We start from the raw sequence: 19,654 nt of genomic DNA, 5'->3' as shown, positions 1-19,654 counted from the left end.
ACTCATCATTAATAATCCCTTCAAGAGATGGGTGGTGAACACAATTATTTCCCTTTCATTCGAATGACATGAGAAGAATTTTCCCTAAGATTTTGTCACCTTCTCTTCCTTCAAAATTCCTAGAGTTTTCTCATCCCTTCTTATCCAGTAAAAACCAAAACCATTCTGCTGGAGAAAGCCAATTACACTGATGCAGGTGCATGTCTGTGGCATCAGACTGTGAGGCATCCCACAGCTAAAATAATCAGATCAATGAGATTAGCTCAAACTAGATTTGTATTTCTTGGGGTGGGGGGGGGGGAAGTGATGGGTTATCATCTTTCTCTCACCATACAATGTCCTCTAGTTCAGGGTTGCTCAAACTGGGGGTTCGGAGGTTATTACATGGGTGGTCATGAACAGTCAACTTTCACCTCAAGCCCTGCTTTGCCTCCAGCATTTATAATGGTGTTATTTATATAACTTTTATTTATATACAAGTTGTTAATTTGTAAGGGGGGGTCGCACTCAGAGATTTGCTATGTGAAAGGGGTCACCAATATAAAAGTTTGATAACCACTGCTCTAGTTTGTATGCAGTCTCTCCCTCCTCCAAAACACACAACCCTGCAGCCTTGCCTTCACTAGGGAAAAAAAGCTGTGCTCTTATGTGTTAAACTAACACATAACTAACGAGGTAAAACCCTAGTGAAGCCAAGCCATCTATAGTTTTATCACGTGTCAGCAGCTTGAGGCAAACTCTCAGCTTCCCGTTAACGTTTACCTCAACCTGTGAATACATTTGAAAACTACCTTGCCTTCACTAGGCGTTTAACACATGGTAAGAACACATCTTTTCTCCTAGTGGATACACCCTGAAGATATTTTTGAGAAGAACTGGCTGGAGGTCTAGGCCAAAACTTTAAAATTTTGGTACCTTAGTTAGGCACACCTACATAATAGGTTTGCCAGGTGTTCCGTTTTCAACCTGAACATCTGGTCGAAAAGGAAAATTGGCAGTGTCCGGTCAACACAGCTGACCGGCCACTAAAAGTCCGGTTATCTGCAGTAACCAGCCTCTACCACTGGGGGCGGGAAGAGCAGCAGCGGCTGCTGCTGGAGCCTGGAGTGGCGGCTCTGCTTAGCAGCTGCTACTCTTCCTACCCCTCCGCAGCCTGACTCCCAGACCAAGCTCCAAAGTATACACCGGTGCCGTTGGGGGTGGGGGGAGATGTGCGGGGAAACCTGTCTGCCCCTCCCCCCACCCCGCTGTGCCCCGATTTCCCCACCCCCTCGGTCCGGGGACTGACCTCTGCTGGGCCCCGTGTCACCTCCTCCCAACCCAGCTGTACAGGCAGCAGGGGAGGAGGCCCAGGGGATGGGGGAGTGAGCAACGGGGGGGAGGGACGGTGGACAGGTGGGGCAGGGGACAGAGCCTCGGGGGAAGGGGCAGGGCAGGGCAGGGGTGTTTGGTTTTCAGGTATTAGAAAGTTGGCAACCCTACTACATAAACTGCCTAGTTTTCGGAGATACTGAGCACCCACAGCTCCCACCGAGGATTGTTTCCCACCTCCCCTCACTCCCCATGGTTCCCAAGGACACGCTTAGTTCCATCCATAATATGCAATTTGTTCTGTGATATCACCGAGTGCCTAGGCAAAACTTCCACCCTTCCTGTTCCTGAAACTTTAATTCCTGTAAATAAACTTGTTCAAAATTTTAAGTAGTTGCATTGTGTGTGGGGGGGGGGAGGGAGAAAGGAAGGAGGTCTAACTAGTTGGCTAAGAACAGTGCCCCTGAGCTAGAGCCCTGCAGCAGGGCTGGGATCCCAAGGATCCTGCAGGACTCGCAGCCATAATAGCAGAAGCATGTAAAATGTACTTTGTTGCAGGCGGGGAGGGAAAAAACCAGCCTGCAGTAATTGTGGGAAAAACACTAAATCTCAGTTTGTCAAATAGAATTTCAGCAATTTTTTAAATAAAGGTTTTAATATGTAAATTTAAGCAAAGGATAGAAAGAGTTGATGTCTATTACTGCAGGAGTTAATGTATTTTTTTTACATAGTTTAAGCAAGATTTATTTTATTCTTTTAGTGGTAAAAATTGTGTCTGAGTTCCATTTTTATTTATAAAATACATTTAAAAAAAAAGTTTGTTAAAGTAGCATGGAGGAATCAGTCTCTCTCGTGGGCTTTGTGGGATCTAAGGTTTTTGTGGGTCAGACCAGGATAAAAATGCAAGAAAAAACATGGGAGCAGGTGGGAGTGGGAATTGCAGGGCAGGACAGGAGCGGGATTAAAACAATAGTCCCACAGAGGGCTCTACCCTGAACCTTCTTCCCCTCCTAGGGCAATCCACATTTGAAGCTTTCGCTGTACTAGCCTGTAAATCTAGATTATCTGTGAATTCCAGGAGGGCAAATCCTGAAAGATACTAACCCCCTCTTCTTTCTTGAAGGCTTAATCCCAAATGGGCCCCCACAAAAGGGAACTTTTCCTGAAAGAACCTCGAACAAGCTTATTCAGAGGAATTCAACAGCACTGTGAACACAGCAGAATCATTTGCTGTGCACGGTATCTTATGTTGAGGAACAGGAAGAGTGGAAACTTCAGCTAAGCTGTCCACTTCATCCATAGTGCCACTGGACTCTTTGGGGGAACTAAAGCCTCACATTGTGGCTTTCCCCTCAGAATCGAAAATCCCCCAAATATTCCATTGGAAAAACTCAAATCTTCCAGACATGTCTGCAAGCAGAAAGGACATGTATTACTTTGTATTCAAGCTTGAAGAACTGCATGGCCTTTAACTCTTATTACAGTTTATTGAGCCCTGGTTTTTGGAATCAATTGTACTTGAAAGACCCAGCTGGCACTCGTGTAGATGAAAAATATTTCCCTACTGCAGCATGGGAAAAGAGGCAAAACCCTTGTACTGTCCCACCAGGGTATTAGAAAAACAAGAAATTTCTTCAGATGGGAATACAGAAAAAGCCATCAGTTGCTGCACAGCAGACACCACCTTTCTAGTGGGAATAAAGGCATACGGGGGCTTTCAGACCCACAGCTTTTGACTGACAGCTTTGCACTTCATCAAGGGAGATTACACTAGCTTGTGAGTGGACTGCAGGACTTTGATTTCCATTTGACAGATCAGAATTCTTTCAAATCACAGGGGGGCGCAAGGATTTATTTTGAAGAGGGCTTCTTCCAACCTTCAACCCCTCAATCCCCAACTCTCTTACCAAGCTACCAGTCCCATGGTGTTTTGTTCAGGAGCAAGGCCTTGCTCCTGAACAAAAGGAAACCCAGAAGATAATCAATCTGTAAGATTAATTGTCTCCTGGGTTTTAGAGGTGAACTCCTCCTCAATATTTTGTAAGAAAGGCAGCGGTTCTGCTTGAACAGTTCTCTGGATGCACATTCTCCTAAATACTTTGTACCTTAGGAATGTAATTCAGTTTTAATTTTTAGCTGAGGTCCCAATTCAAGAAAGCTCTTCAGTTCCTAAATCCATCTCTCTTCAGAAAAGTATTGTAAGCACATACTTAAAGTCCTATGGACTTCAATGATTTCCTGAATCAGTACTATACAAAGCTTTCCATTCCCAAGGATCCCAAGATGCTATAAAGGCACTCTCAGTCTGCCTGAAGCAGTCTTTTCTAAAGATTAGAAAGTGGCCTGCAAGTCAGGACTCCTGAGTTTTATCCCCATCCATACCACTGACTTACTCTGCAACCATTTCATAAATGGTTCCATTTCATTCCATGCTTCAGTTTATCCATAAGTTAAATGTGTCTGAATCTATTTACCTTACATTGACAATTTGAGGCTTAACTTCAGAACAGCAATTCAGGAGCCCTGAAAGACAGGTTCTACATAACTACAAAGTAGGATTGCCAGTCTGGTAAAAAATGCCATGGTCAGAACATCCAGTGTCCCTTCCAAACAATGGAACTTCCAGAAGCACAGCACCCTCTAACATCATGCTGGGGTATTACATCCGTTTTGATGAGAATGCAGGGAACCACCTGCTTGAATCACTCATACCATTTCCCATAGCATCTCAGTTTCCTTAGAGGTTTCCCATGCAATTACTAACCTAGAACAGCACTAGTCAGCTTGTGAAGATTGTGATTTTTAACCACCTAAGGGGATGTCTGTATCACCACCCATTTTTAATGCTCAAAAAAATCACTTGCAAAACCCAAGCTTTCTTGGCATGAGACACCATAGAAGGACCCGATTGTCAGAAAGCACTGAGCACCAACTCTCTGAATATGGGTGTCTCAAGTCCAGGACCCAAATCACTACTCACTATTCAGAGTCTTGTCCTGTCTTTCATCATTGCATGTGATGTAAATCAGAACACTTGCAAAAGAACTCGGTAATCAAATTCCTCTAGGCAAGCTTATATTTGCCTTGTTTCAGCAGCACTGTATTACTTTGCAATGTTAGCACTCTGTCACTGTTGCTATTAGCATAATTAGACTTAAGAAATTGTTTTAGAAATTCAAAGAATAGATTTATTAAAGTGTTGTTATATCTGTGCACAAAGTAGATGAGGTAATATCTTTTATTGGACCAACTTCTGTTAGTGAAAGAGACAAGCTTTTGAGCATACACAGAGCTTTTCTATACGTCTGGCAAAGATATAGTGTCTGAAAAACTCTGTGTGGCTTGAAAGCTTGTCTCTTCCACCAACAAAAGTTGGTCCAATAAAAGATATTCCTTTCCCACCTTGTCTCTCTAATTAAAGTGCTTTAACAGCTATTGTCCCTCTTCTGCTCCAGAGATGTAACTAACTCGGAGATCAATTACCTACAGACGATCTCACAATGGTGGAGAGTATTGATTAAATACTATGTGAGCAAAGGCCATTTAAAAAAAACCCACCTTTATTTTTTTATTAACAAACAAACAGCGACAGTCACTGAAGCAGACGTTCATATTGACACCAGCCCTTCCCCCGGATAAGAAATAGCTGATGCACTTCAGCTTCATTTATTTTTAACTGGATCCAAATACTACACACTGACCCCACCTTCATTAACACCATGTTTTTATCATGTTAAAAAAGTTATTTGACATACCATTTATAGACCATTTTCAAGGCACATAGCTGAATGGTTACAGCAAGACAAGCCAGAAGGGTTCTAGGATCTAATCTGAGCTGAGGTGCTGACTCACTCTGCAACCTTGGCCTACTCCCCTTCATCTTGCCTTGCCTCAGTCACTCAGTGGGTGAAAACTGTACCACACTGAGAAACAGATGCTGGGTTTGAGTTTCCCTCTCTTGGGAGTATCATCAAAAGTTTTGCCACCACGGCTGGCATGACGATAGGGCCAGTTTCAGAGTCAAACACCATGCACTATGGGCCACTCCCCCCCACACACTGCACTTTGAAAAACTGAAGCAATCTGACATCAAATGCAAGATATCGTCCATCCCTCTCCAGTCCTCTCCCACTTTGTCTCATCCAGCAATGAGGCCAAGATTAGCTCTGTCACAAGCAGAAAGTACTGCCTCAACTCAAAAGATACACCATCTCTGGGTTTTCTCACTCTCTCCCTCCTTAATTTCTCCTCCCAGCCCCCGCATGCACCCTTTCTGATTTCTCTATGTTCTTTGTTTCCAGACCCTGTATCCCATCACAAACTTGTCATTGTCTCCACTCTCGTCTCCTTCCCCTCCATCCATCACCCACACAGCTGACACAACCAACTTCCCTCCACCCCATGCAGTCCAGCACCATCCTCCTGTTTGCCACCTTGCATGGGAGTGCCCCTCAAACTTGTTCTGCACCTCTAGGCGCATTCCAAAGATGCTCCTCCCAGAAAGGGGAGCAAAATAACTACCAGGATGGACCCTGCAATTCCATCCCCCTGGCAACAAGGGATGGCAGGATCAGATACAGACAAGACAAACAGTGCCAGTATCCTGTTGCAGGTTTATGCTACCAAATACTTCACAGGGGAGGGGTGGAGAGGAATGTTGGTGCAGCACCACCTAAATATGAAATGAAAGGAACAGACCTTGTCCAGTCATGTGAGCAGACCAAATATATAGAGGCATGTGCAGTCTCCACTCAGCACACTGCTGCTGCTCACAACTAAGCATAGCTCTAGGTAGACGTTACCAGTTATTTATTGGCAGTATTGAAATAGCACCTAGAGACGCCAACCTGGAATCAGAGTAGCAGCCATGTTAGTCTGTATTTGTAAAAAGAACAGGAGTACTTGTGGCACCTTAGAGACTAACAAATTTATTTGAGCATAAGCTTTCGTGAGCTACAGCTCACTTCGTCGGATGCATGCAGTGGAAAATACAGTGGGGAGATTTTATATACATGGAGAACATGAAACAGCCCCTCTGTGCTAGGCGCTGTACACATATGTAATGAGCAGATGGTCCCTGTCCCAAAATACTTAATAAGTAATTACAGTCAGTGGGAGCTGCTGGGTGCCAGGAACTTTTCTCAGCCTTAGCCTTCTTAAAGATAAGGCTCTACAAGTACTTGGTTAAAAGTCAAATGGAAAGAAAAACCACACACAGAGAGGGAGAGGAAGAACAGGTCTGAGTCTACAATATGAACACTACATACTGCTACTCAGACATCAAACTCTGTATCTGTTAGTTTCACAAGCATTTATAATAGGGCTCCTGAACGGTTCTGATCTATAACCACAATAATGAGAGCAATGAATTGAAGGCAAATTAAGCCACTAATAATGAGGAGGGCTTGCAAAAAAATGGCCTGGCTTACAGGCCAGTCTGCAAAGTGCAGAACCAATTTACAAAACAGGCCAACATTTGGGAATTCTAGGTGAAGCATGCTCCCAGGAGAGTGTGTGTGCATTTTTAACCAGTTGTGCAATGCATGTACAGGTGACAGAGAAAACGTTATCTTCTTTGTGCTAGCAGGTAGATTCAGAAATTAAGCAAAATGGGGATAAAGAACTTGCACAGATTTTAGCAAATACTGTAGGGCTACAACACTTCTTCAGACTTAAGTAATCCTAAATTGTAACCATAAAACTAATCTTACCTTTAAAGTTGCCAAGGAACAAGCCAGGCAGAATCTGTGAGAAAGAAATATAGTATCAAATATAGAAGTCTTGTGGTAGCAGTTTGACAATGTTTGATTTGCATACAGGATGGAACATATTTCTGTCACAGACTATTGTCTAATGGAATCTAAAGGTGCTGGCAGCATTATACATTATATTTCTCCTTGTAACTTTCCCATTCTATAATGCTTCAGGCATACTGCACTTTGAAATGTTTCCAACATAACTAGGGGTTGATAGTAATATTTGACTGTTATACACCGTCTTCCACCCAAGGATCTCAAAAATAGGCCTTGTAAAACCCTTGTTGTAATGTATTATCCTTATTGAATCAATGGGGAATCAAACACAAAAAAGGTTAAGTGACTTGCCTAAGGACACAGAACAAGTCAGTGAAGGGACTGGAAAATAAAATCCAACAGATCTTGTAGTGCTTGAAGCAGAGGAAGGCAAGTCAGACCACTGTCACCCTACATTTCAGTAGGGTACTCTTACGTATAAGAAATCACGACAAACAGCACTTATGAACAGAGTGAGAATCAATGAAAGTCACTCAGTTGCGCTTCTGCGCCCCTCTCCCCCAAACTATGTACTCCTCAGCAGTGCTCCCATATGCTCTTACTATTCTCAGTTACATTACTTTCTTTAACTTGGGAGTTTCAAGGTCTGTTTCAGGGTCAGCTCTGTGCAGTCCGAGTACATGTGGTTAACATTGTGATGTTATCATTCCCACCCTTTCATAAACCTCCTCTGAACTGAAGCCAAAACACAAAAGAGCACATATGGGGGGGGGGGCCCACACACCACAGCTCAAAAGTAAAACCTTTGTTCTCTCCCACTACATGACAGACACCTGGACATCTATGATCAACATCTAATTCTCCTGAAGAAGCTAAAACAAGGTAGCTAAAATATGATCCATTTTTCTTAACACGCATGTAAAGCATACCACCAATGACATGTCAGCACCAACTTCCTACTGCCTTAGCAACGCCCTAATGTCATCACAACTGCATCAACAATCTCCCTAGCACCGATATTTAAAGGAAAAACTCCACCCACTTTGCTCAGTCCAGCAATTTGGAAGTTCTAAAAAAGTATGAATCCCTTTGCCAGGGATTGGCATTTGACACCTTTCTTCACAACAACGATCTTGTTGAAAAGTTACATGATTTGTGTCACGGAGCATAGCAGCCCAGCATATGGGACTGTAAATTAGTTTCCAGGGTGCTTTACCGTACAGGTTCCACAAACAAAAAAACAAACAATCTTTAACACTTACTATGCCACTGTCAATCAGGTAAGAAAACAGAAGAGCCACGCTTTCAGGCCAACATTATTTTCCATGAACTTCCCTCCCCTACATCTTTAACTTATATTCCCTCTCCATGTCAGGTCACATCATATCTAACCCTAGGGTTCAGTCCTGTCAACAGCTCTAGAAGGCCATGTTGCCTAGACCTAAAGAACCTTTGCAATTCCCTTAACAATGTACAGGGCTGAACGACGCTCGTCCATTTCATTTTTATTTTTGCTTTTGTCATACTGGGATCTGAAGGAATGTGAAACTTAAAGCGAAAGTCAAGGGCTGCAAAACCACATGAACCAAAGCTGACAATGTTTGACAAAAACCTATGCAAACAGAGACCTGCAAGTTTAACACAGCTAATGCGTTCTCATGATTTACCCCTGTTGCAGGGCGAGACTCACCGGTGCAGCGACTCCTGCTGGTCGTCCAGGCAATTAGCTCTTCACCAGCACTGGAGCGCCCTCTACATTCCAGTATCTCACCTGCCACTGGCCCCATGTCCCTCCTGGACCCGGTGCCTTTTTCCCTGGGGTTCTGCCCCAGCAGGACCCCTACTCTGGGTCTCCCCTCCCAGGGAACCCCCAACCCTCTAGACCCACCTTGCCTCAGTGGCTACTGCCAGTCATCAGCTAGCCCCCATTCACTGGGGCAGACTGCCGTGTAAGCCACTCATCATTGGCAAGAGGGTAGGACCTACTACCTTTGCCTATCCTCAGGCTGCTCCTCTGCAGCCCCAGTGCCTCTGTAGGCACTCACCAAGGCCTGCAGCCTGGGGATTTATCAGGCTGGAGCTCCCCTTACCCTATCCCCAGCACTACTCTGCTCCGGCACCCTGTTTCCAGGCAGCTAGCCCTTTCCACTCCTGGGTTAGAGTAGGACTCTCTGCTTCTGGTCCCCAGCCTTCTTATAAGGGCCCTGATTGAGCTGGCCACAGCTGTGGTCAGCTACTCCCTCAGCTTCCCCAGCTGTTCTTAATCCCTTTTACCCAGCTGCAGCCCTCTCCAGGACTACTTTTAACCCCTTCAGGGCAGGAGCGGGGTGACCACCCCACTACAACCCCCCTTTTGAGTTTTACTAATTAACATCCTTCATAAAGAGAGCAAAGTCTGACCCATCTAGAAAGTCATTACTTCAAAAGTGCATGTAATTTGGTCTCCTTAGTATGGACCACTGCGGGGACCCATCCCTGAAACTTTTCACTCTCTCTCAAAAGTGCTTGGAAAAAAAAAAAATAGATGTGGTTGTGTCTCTGACTCAGCTTCAGTCTCTCCTAGTTAAATAGGTGTCGGCCATTGCCTCTGTTCACATTAGCAGCTTCTCCCAGGAGTATTGTACCTGTGACATAAGTGAAGGGCCAGCAACTGCTGGCATAATATGCTCCCAAACAGATCACCATGGCACAAAATTCAACAACCCAACCCAGCCAACTACCTCAGTCTGAGCTTAAATTTCCAAATACAAATGCAATATTCTGTATGTGTAGGTATACTACAGTATTTCAGACTGCACTGCAGCATTTATATAACAAGTGTATATTCCCAAGAGAGGATCAGAGCTTACATTCTAGTCATTACCACTAGGGTTAGAAACCATAAAGAGAAAATGCCAAAACTGGGTAGAGGGACAAAAAGGAAGATGCTCTTTAAACAGGATGTCCTTAGTGAAGGTGGAAAAAGCCAGAAGTGTGTATTTGTGCATTATGAAACTAATAAAGGAAATTAGGATGACTTGCAAGGAAGAGGCTGCCTCAGGAGTCATTCTAAAAGAATGACACCTTACCAAGGGGAAAAGCTACCTGGAAAAAGTGACTCTTCCTATAGTGCTTACTAATGTCTCAGCACTATGCTATGGTTGGGAACTTTCAGCTGTGTCATCTCACACTGACTTCAGCAAATGCAGTTTCAGACTATGGAGAAGGGAGGATTAGAACCAAATGAAGAGTGATGGATGGGTGTTTACATGTGAGAGAAGAGGGGAGGGGGAAGAGAAGGGTGGCCATATCATGAACTTTTCAACCACTGCTTTGTGAATAAAACAAGAGCTCTTCACATGAGCTGAAACACAATATGAAGCAAATGCTATTTAGTAAATATGACCATGGACAAGATCTCTACTTTGCCACCAATCACCAAGGACATCTAAGTCAGTCATCAGTTCTTAATTGCATTAATGGGAAAGTCAGAATAAATATTGTGACGGCAGAGCCCTTTTAAGAGAGCTACTGATACTTATCAACCTCCTAGTAATTCTTCAGATACATAAAGCTTTAAAGTGGATGTTTGAATGCCCCATTATTTTCTAAATAGACACACACTCTCAGACTACATTAACATAACTCACTGCATAAAGTTGATTTGATTAACATCTATTAAGTAATCCATGGAAATTCACTGCAGTTTAATGGGTTTTGTGCAGAGATTATGAGAACAATGTGATGCAGGGCAAGAACAAGAGGATTAGCCTATTTCACTAAGCCTCACAGGAAAGTCACATAGATCGATGAGCCAGATCCTCACCTGATATAAATTGACATAAGTCTATTGATTTCCTTGGAACTATTTACATCAGCTGTAACTATCTAGATTGATTTACATTTTTATAGTATTTAATAAAGAGAATAATTTTATTTACCTATGCAATTTATATAGGGCACTTATTACAAGATCACTAAGCACACAATATATAACAATTAAACACACCTACACTAATAAATCCCAGATGCCATTTTAACAGTGCCACTAAAAGGATCTTCCCCTATGAAATACTGAGACTTTCAGTATTTCATCCCTTCAAGAAAGCCTGAGTGAATAAAAAGATGTTGCAACATACAGTTAATTGATCTTCAGAGTATCAGACCAAGAAGGGAGGGAAGGCTCTTCACTGAGAATGCCTTTCACTAAGAATGCCTTGCTTACACATAAATAAATCTAAGTTATATTAGTTTGAGCATTCTCTCCCATCTGATCTCAGCTGCCAAACTACAGAATGAAGAAGAGAGGGTTCTAAGGTCATGCATGATTTTGAAACACAGAAATCAACATGAATCTTGAACTAAAACCCAGGTCAGAGATAAAGCATGAGCAGTTAGATTAAGAAAAGGAAAATGTAGATTATTAAGAAAAACTCTCTAGCAATCAGATCAGCTAGACTGCAGAATAGTCTTTCCATGGAAGTGGTGGAAAGCCCATCACTAGAAGCATTTCTGACTGGACAAGAAAGATCTCTAGAAACTACTGTTACAGAGGATGGGCTAAGTGAAGAAAAAGATTTGCAGGAGTTTAGCCCTCAACTGAAGAGGTTAAAGACTGAGAGAAGGTTAAGGCACTGAAAATTAATTGCAGTTAAGAGGCGAATTTGCAGTTTGAGAGGGCTTGCTAGCCAGCCATTTTCCCATTGTTGTGTTGCATGGGAATAATATTACAATATAATAATATTATAAACAAACAATTTACTTTGGAAGAATCTGGTGGATGACTAGTGCCAGGCTTGAGAACAACAAGCACAGCTATTTTTGCTGTGGGGCAGCACAAGATGTAACAGACAAAAAGTGCCTCAGTCTTCTGCAAGCTTTTCTATAAGCCCAAAACCAGGCACACTAAAATCAGGTACACTTACTCCTATGAAATACATGTATACCACACTTCTAATTAAACACAAAACATAGGAACCCCACTGCACTCATGACTGGAAAACACAACAGTGACAAGGGCTCAAGAACCAACAGCAGCTGTAACCGTCTCTGGAGCTTTTCCATTCCTGAACCATTAGGGGCAACAATTAATCTTCTCTTGGCTTCAGTACAAAGAGATGCTCTTAATTGAAATAATCCACCATCTGATGAGCTGCTCAAATCATGTCCCTCTATAGTCTCCATCATATATGGCTATACTGCAAGAAGCACTCAAATTACCAACTAATGTCACTGATACTGAGAGGCATTGATGACTCAGATGGCCACATGCATCCAACAATCAGCTTTGATGATTCCAAGCCTCTCTTAATCTCTTGTGTTATTGCTGGCTCACAACAGTGACAGAAAAGGCAATATGCTTGGTGCCACATTCTAACAATTCCAAGAATAAAACCAGCAACCAAGATCTTCAAAAATAACTCCGGATTTTGAGGACCTCAATTTTTGGGTATCCAATTTGAGATACATTAAAAGGACCTTGCTTTTCAAGAAGTATTGACCACCTACCATCTGTGAAAACAAAGTAATTAGAAGGTTAAGTCCTAAATAGCCCAAATAAAGCAGAGGGAGATCCAAAATCGATTTTCAATTGACCACAAGTCCCCAAAGTCACAGATAAGGCAGGTATGTGTTACTATTCCCGTTTTGCAGATGGGAAAACAAATAGGGAGGGGTTAAAGATCTGATCCTGCATCCATTAGCTTCAGTGGATCCAGGCCTCAGTGATTTACCTAAGGCCTCACAGCAAGTCAATGTCAGAGCCAGGAAATCCTGGCTCCCAGCCTCATGTTCCCTCTACTAATCACATGGCCCTCAAGTGCTAGACAGATACACAAGAAGTGGGATCCTTGACACCCCCAACAGTAAGTGTGAGGCAAAAGAACCAGGAGTATGTTAAACCCCTTCTACCTATAGTAATCAGTAAACAATCAGCCTCCCAATGTTAGTTTGAAAAAATCTAATTAACTTGCATTAAACAAGAGTCTTAACACAAAAAGAGCTGATGCTGGAAGAGAAAAGAAAGACATCCAGATTCCTCTGTACTGAATGGCATCAGCTAGGAAAATCCAGATAGTTATAGAAATTCAAACATTTCTTCTAGGACACGCCCAAAAACCCACTTAAGAAAACAAATAATACAACAAAAGAGGCAAGAACCACAACAATCACGATAAAGGTTTTTGACTTGACTTCTTCAAGGCATGTGGTATAACACAACGTGTCCTGAGACTGACTCATCGGGGGTGGGGGTAACTGTGGAACTGTTAGATGTCTAGGAGATTGCGGAACATAAAGAACGCCATTTATTTTCCTCCAGCAGCTTCACTAGATACCCACGCAGTCAACAAGTCTGGCATCCCGATCTTCCTATCCCTCTGCGTGATGGATGGTTTTAAAGAGGGTGCCCAGAATACTCCTTGAGCATCTAGGTAACTGTAAAGACTCTGGCTGCCTGAGGCATTTCCGTCTTCTCGTGCTAAATCGAGAAACACACACACACAACAATGCATCCGATGACGTGAGCTGTAGCTCACGAAAGCTTATGCTCTAATAAATTTGTTAGTCTCTAAGGTGCCAGCGGTACTCCTTTTCTTTACACACAACAAGGAAACGACAACCGAGAAATATACATATACGTCCTGAGTACTAGTCATGTGGACAGCAGCTTTATAAAGGCGCGTGAAGGATCAGGAGTAGAATTGTCTAGCTCTCCCACTTTGCCAAACTAGTCTACAGCAAATGTATTTTGCAGGGCGAGGAAGGAAGACAGACCTACTTAGTACCAGTTGAAACCAAATCATCGTGCATGCATGGCAGCTGCAGACTGCTAACCAGGAAACGCGCCCCCAGGGGGAATTTCAGCCATCGTCTCCTTCCCTTTCCAAAAAGCCAAAATTAAAGTTAGGCAGAAAAACCTCATTTGACCTTAGCTGGCCATAAACGCCTATAGCAACGGCTCGCTTCCCCTCATTGTATAAGGATGTTTACTACAAAACAAAGCAGGGAGGGGGAGGAGACGATGCGGGAAGGCGGTGGATTGATCTTTACAGCAGCTTTTCGGTCCTGGGGAGCCCTGCACACCCCGACGCACATGCACACAAAGAATAACAAGAAGCAGCAGCATTACCTTGTTCATCCCATTCCCCATGGCTCTAAGCGGACTGAACTTTAGTACCGCGGGAGAACTCTTGGCTGCAGGCTAAGCTTGCTTGCACGCTGCAGGTCAACGTGCATGGGAAAGTGTTTGCCCTGTGATGAGAGTGTGTATGGGGTGAGGGTGAGGGGGTTACTGTCAATTCTTAGCTGGAGCGCGCAGGATCATCTCTGCCCCCCCCCCCCCAGCGTGGCCAGGCTTTTCTCCTGGATGCCTTGTGAGCAGAGGAGGTTTTCCGCTTGGCTGCCCCTGGACCTCGCTGCACGGGAGAACAGCTGAACTAGTCACCAGGGCGTCATTGCCAGGAACCACCTCTCGGCTCTCGCCCTTCTGTGTGCAGGGCTCGCCACCCCCACGTGTGCTTAGAGCCCAAACGCCTAGGAAGCTTCCTCCCCCACCCCCGCAGGCTGCCCTGGGGCTTGTAGTTCCGCCGCTGCCGGCTCCCCCCGCCGAGACCCGCCCGAGAAAACTACACGTCCCGCCGTGCACAGCGAGCCTCGGCGCACACGCGGAGAGAGATGAGGGCGAGTCCGGCCCCTTCTCGTTCCTGGAAGGGTGAGTAAGCGGCGGGGGTGTGTAGGACGGAGCGGGAGGTTGTTTAGTTTCCTAGCAGTCAGGGTCAAAATAACACAAGTTGCCACACTGAAATAATCAAACCTATTTCTTGCCGTTTATGCAAATCAGGCTTGGTTTTAAAAAAGAAAAACAGGAAAAAAAAAAAAAACCCAAAAAACAAACCTTCTTTCTGTCCAGGGCCTTGTGCCAGGAAACCGCTGCTGGGCTTTATGCTGAGCTGTACAGTCGTTTCCAAGGGTCTCTCTAAACCCCCTGTACCCCAACTTTTTCCGGGATCAGTCTGTATTCCCAGTAGGGCTGTAGTGTAGACACTACCGCAATGGAAGGGGTTCTTCTCTTGTGGTCGTAAATCCACCTCTCTGAGAAGTGGTGGCTAGGTTGATGGAAGCTTGGGGCTGCTTGGGTGTCACACCGGGTGTGAGATTGTTCACGGCCCTGAGCCATGCTGTGAGGTCGACCTATTTTTGTAGCGTAGACCAGGCCTTAGGACATGCCTACGTTACAAAGTTCAGTTGACTTAAGTTATGTCATGAGCCACTTTAATTCCATCCATTGTGCACACCCACACAACATTCCTTGTGTCGGCAGAGCGTGTCCGCAGTTGGTGCTCTTGTATCGACAGAGCATTGCATTGTGGGTAGTTATCCCCCCTGTGGGACTCACCACCCTCTGCCACTGGGAGCTCTGAGAACAGATCGCAGTGCATCACAGGGGTGCGCTCTCCATCCCAAGATGCAGTTCTCTCCATCCCAAGATGCAGTTCTTTCCCTCCCATCAGTCCGTGGGCTTCCGACTTAGTTTTGCACCGTTTTTGAATAGCCCCTGTAAACCTGCCATCTCTGCCTGAAAGCCTGGATCCTGAACTGCTGACAACAAGCTCCCTAGTTGTTTAATATGTGCACAATTAAATGGGAGATGAGAATTAAATGGAGGCAATGGCCGGTACAGCCAAGGTCTCAGAGTTTGATCCTGCTCCTGTTGAAGTCAAAACCAGAAGTTCCATTGACTTCTCCCTTCCCCATGCTAACCACTGGCTATCCTACAATTAAACTACCACAACTCACTAACCCCTCACCCATTACAGTGGCATGACTCAAAAACCTTACAATATACATAGAAGCTTGAACTTGGACAAGACATGACAGACACAAAACAGTCCTTAAGGATGCTAGCAGGTCGTCACAATACTTTTGTATAACATACTTTTGTATAATGATTTTGTTTAAATGAAACATTTAGTTTCACTGAACCAGAAGATAGTTGTCAACAAAGATACATTAAGTTCAGTATTAATATGCCTACTAAGGAATCTATTTGTCAAAAAACATTTACTGAATCTTTTTCGTTGTCTATATTGTTACAGACATACTTGCTGACAGGTATTTTGAAATAAATCACCAAAACAATTGAAACTGGCATGATTATATTGTGCTATTTTGACAAACAAAATATGTAGAATTTTGCAGAATTTTAAAATATGTGCAGAACTTTTAATTTTTTTTAGTGCAGAATTTCCCCAGGAGTATAATATAGAAATGTAGAACTGGAAAGGACCGCGGTAGGTCATCTATTCCAGCTCCCTGCATTCTGTACCATCTGACACGTGTTTGTCTAACCAGTTCTTAAAAACTTCCAATGATGGAGATTCGAGAACTCCCTAGGTAATTTGTTCCAGTGCTTAACTACCGATACAGTTAGAAAGTTATTCCTAACGTCTAACCTAAATCTCCCTTGCTGCAGTTTAAGCCCATTACTTCTTGTCCTGTCCTCAGTGGATAAGGAAAACAATTTATCACCCTCCCCTTTATAACAACTTTTTACGTACTTGAAGACTTATGTCCCTCCTCTGTCTTCTCTTCTCCAGACTAAACAAACCCAGTTTTTTCCATTTTTCTTCATAGGACATGTTTTCTAGACCTTTAAACATTTTTGTTGCTCTCCTTTGGACTTTCTCCAATTTGTTCACATCTTTCCTGAAGTGAGGTGCCCAGAACTGGCCATCCACACAGTATTCCAGTTGAAGCCTTATCAATGCTGAGTACAGAGGATGAATTTGTCTTTGACATTTCCCATTTTGTATTTGTGTAATTGGTTATTCCGTCTTAAATCTAGTACTTTGCATTTGTCCTTATTGAACTTCATCCTATTTATTTCAGACCATTTCTTCCGTTTGTCAAGATCATTTTGAATGCTAATCCCCTCCCAACTTGGTATCACCCACAAACTTTATAAGTGTACTCTCTATGCCTTTATCTCTTGCACTACTAGGTTATTCTTAATACTTATTTTCTTATTTTGTTGTTGTATAATAAACTATTGTATATTGCACACATGTCCAGATCCTCAGCAGATATGATCAGTTAAAGTGAATGGAGCATACACTGATTTACACCTGCTGAGGACCTGATCCATCATGTTAAATATATGCATTGTTTTCAAGCCTTTAAAGCCAAAATAAATGATAGAAATATAGGGCTAGTAGGGACCTCAAGAGGCCATCTAGTTGATCCCCCATGGCTAACACAGGATTAATTACATCTACACCCTCCCCGACAGCGGTTTGTCTAACCTATTCTTAAAATCCTGCATTGAGAGGAATTCCACAGTCTCCTTAAATAACCTGTTCCGGTGCTTAATTATCCTTATAGTTAGACAGTTTTTCCTAATATCTAACCTGAATCTCCCTTTCAGCAAACCAAGCCAGTTACTTCTTGTCCTCCTCCCGGTGGACACCGAGAACAATTAATTACTGCCCTCTTTATGACAACCTTGTACATAACTGTCTTCAACTATGTCCCTCCTCTGCCTTCTTTTCTCTAAACTAAACAAACCCAGTACTTTCAACCTTTCCTCATAGGTCATATTTTCTAAACTTCGGATCATTTTTGTTGCTCTCCTCTGGATTCTCTAATTTGTACACATCTTTATTATGTGGCATCCAGAATTGGACACAGTTCTCCCCCTGAGGCGTCACTAGTGTGGAGTAGAAAAGAACAATTATCTCTCATGTCTGACATACAACACTCTTGTTAATACATCTCAGAAAAACATTTGTCTTTTTCTGCAGCAGCATCATATCATATTCAGTCTGTGATCGACTACAACCTTGACTGGCAAGAGCAATCTATAACTGAGGTGATCACATTGAATAAACACACACTCTAGCTGGGTATAAAAGCACTTGCTGGGTCTGACAGCTTTCAGCATTCCTGAGAAGTGGCATTATTTTAGCCTAGCATATAACCACAAAAATCCTATTTTTTTTGTATTGCCTGGGAACATGTGAAGCATATGCAGAGCAATAGCCACTTTCTGACATTGCATACGAGAGTTCAGTGATGCTAAGCTACCTGATTGCTGCAACTGTCTTTGAGGCAATTGTCTGGGTAAAAATCAGAGCCAAACTGATGGCGAAACTGATCATTTTTTAAAAAATCTAGTCATCTGCTTTAACTGCAGGTTAAATTTGACACTCTTAAAAGAAAAATAAATAAATAACCCATGCCTGTTATCTTCTGATCCCTCGGTAAATACAACGGACTGCTGTGCTTACACTCTACAACAGGCAGAAAGCAAACTCATCCTTCCTTTATCTGGCAGAAACTGATTCAGAGTGGGGCTGGCTTCCAATGAAAGGGATTCATGGCTAAATTTGCAGGGCTGGCAAGGAAGAAGATTTAAAAAAAAAATCAAAAAGTTTCCAGTGGAATAGTTTTCAACTGGAAAATGCTGATTCTATGACATTGAAAAGTTTTGTGGGAAATAAATTGAGCTTAAAACCAAATTAATAAACAACAAGGGGTTAGGTAGTGATTGGATTGGGGGAGTGGTCAGTAAAGGAGAGAGAGCTGGATGCAGGGCAGTCTCACCGAATTCTGGGATTCCTGCTGGATAACTGTAATATATATAGTTACATAAAACTACTCTAGCCCATACTACATTACTAATGCACTGCAGAAGACATAGCACTTTGAATATGAGTGTTTATTATAATGATGTTTATTATAATGATGGTTTCCACTGAGCAGAATTCAGACATAATTTTATTAATTCAAGGCCTTGAGGGCAAATTTTGCTCTCATTTATGCTGGTGTAAATCTAGAGAAACTCCACTAAAGTCAACTGAGTTGCTCTTATTCATATCCCCATGTAACTAATGAGAGCAAATTCTGACCTTTAAATTTTATAGCAAACTGACTTAGGGCTGCACCTGCTGGCCAGAATAGCTGGATCACAATTCTTCCCTAATCCCACCCTTGATCCGCCCCTCCAATCCTCTCCACCAATGGGTGGCCTGGAGGACATTCCAGGAGGTATGGGGTGAATCCACAACTGAGGACGTAAGGCAGAAATGGCACAAAGGAGCCTTCCAAGAGGTCAAGGACCTGGCCAAAAAAGTAATGGACAATTCAGACAGAAGGAGCAAACCAAGCAGTCTATCAAAATGCTGTCGGAGGAATGTAAATTTAAAAAAATAGCTCAGACTTGTAATGCTTTTTGGAGAAATGTACAAGATAATCTAGATGTAGGTTAGCTGCCATAGCAACCATTGATCAAATAACTGCACTTTCATATCTGTAAAGCTATCATTCAGCAACCTCTGTTTACATGTACCTAAAGCAAATAAAAAATTAATCTAGCTGAAAACGCAACAGGAATGGCTGATGGGTTGCAGCTACTTGGTTTATTTGACTGTTATGAATTACTTGGTTAAAATATGTGGAAAAACAGTACTTAAAAGGCCTTAACAATTCTGATTTTACTCCATCTTTGAAAGGCCATTTTGGGGAGGTGGACAAGTGGAAAGAACATGTTAAAAATAGATTAGTGCTATAACTTTTAGAGCAGTGAACTCTAACCAATGACTCGTACTGCCTTG

At 43.0% G+C, this 19,654-nt stretch overlaps 2 protein-coding genes across 4 annotated transcripts in view; one reads left to right on the top strand and one right to left on the bottom strand.

Annotated features, from left to right (window-relative positions):
• The window catches only part of LOC119852107 (interferon regulatory factor 4), a 122,773-nt gene extending 108,043 nt beyond the window's left edge, over nucleotides 1-14,730 (bottom strand). Inside the window, exons 1-2 of one of the 3 annotated variants that reach the window (XM_038392449.2) lie at nucleotides 14,173-14,730; nucleotides 7,023-7,056 (exon numbers count right to left, since the gene is read on the bottom strand). In XM_038392449.2, the coding sequence (XP_038248377.1) occupies nucleotides 7,023-7,056; nucleotides 14,173-14,193 (55 nt within the window). In that variant the 5' untranslated portion in view covers nucleotides 14,194-14,730. The remainder of the gene's footprint in view (nucleotides 1-7,022; nucleotides 7,057-14,172) is intronic. The other 2 variants (XM_043508390.1, XM_043508391.1) reach the window with 2 other exon arrangements.
• Nucleotides 14,731-16,735: 2,005 nt separating this feature from the next.
• NQO2 (N-ribosyldihydronicotinamide:quinone reductase 2) overlaps nucleotides 16,736-19,654 on the top strand; it is a 78,046-nt gene continuing 75,127 nt past the window's right edge. The window contains exon 1 of the mRNA XM_043508393.1: nucleotides 16,736-17,910. The gene's annotated coding sequence lies outside the window, so the exon portion shown is untranslated. The remainder of the gene's footprint in view (nucleotides 17,911-19,654) is intronic.

The sequence above is a fragment of the Dermochelys coriacea genome, chromosome 2 (assembly GCF_009764565.3).
Source record: "Dermochelys coriacea isolate rDerCor1 chromosome 2, rDerCor1.pri.v4, whole genome shotgun sequence".
NCBI lineage: Eukaryota > Metazoa > Chordata > Testudines > Dermochelyidae > Dermochelys > Dermochelys coriacea.
The sequence above is the reverse complement of the archived record's forward strand: the minus strand, read 5'-3'. Positions and strand labels throughout refer to the sequence as shown.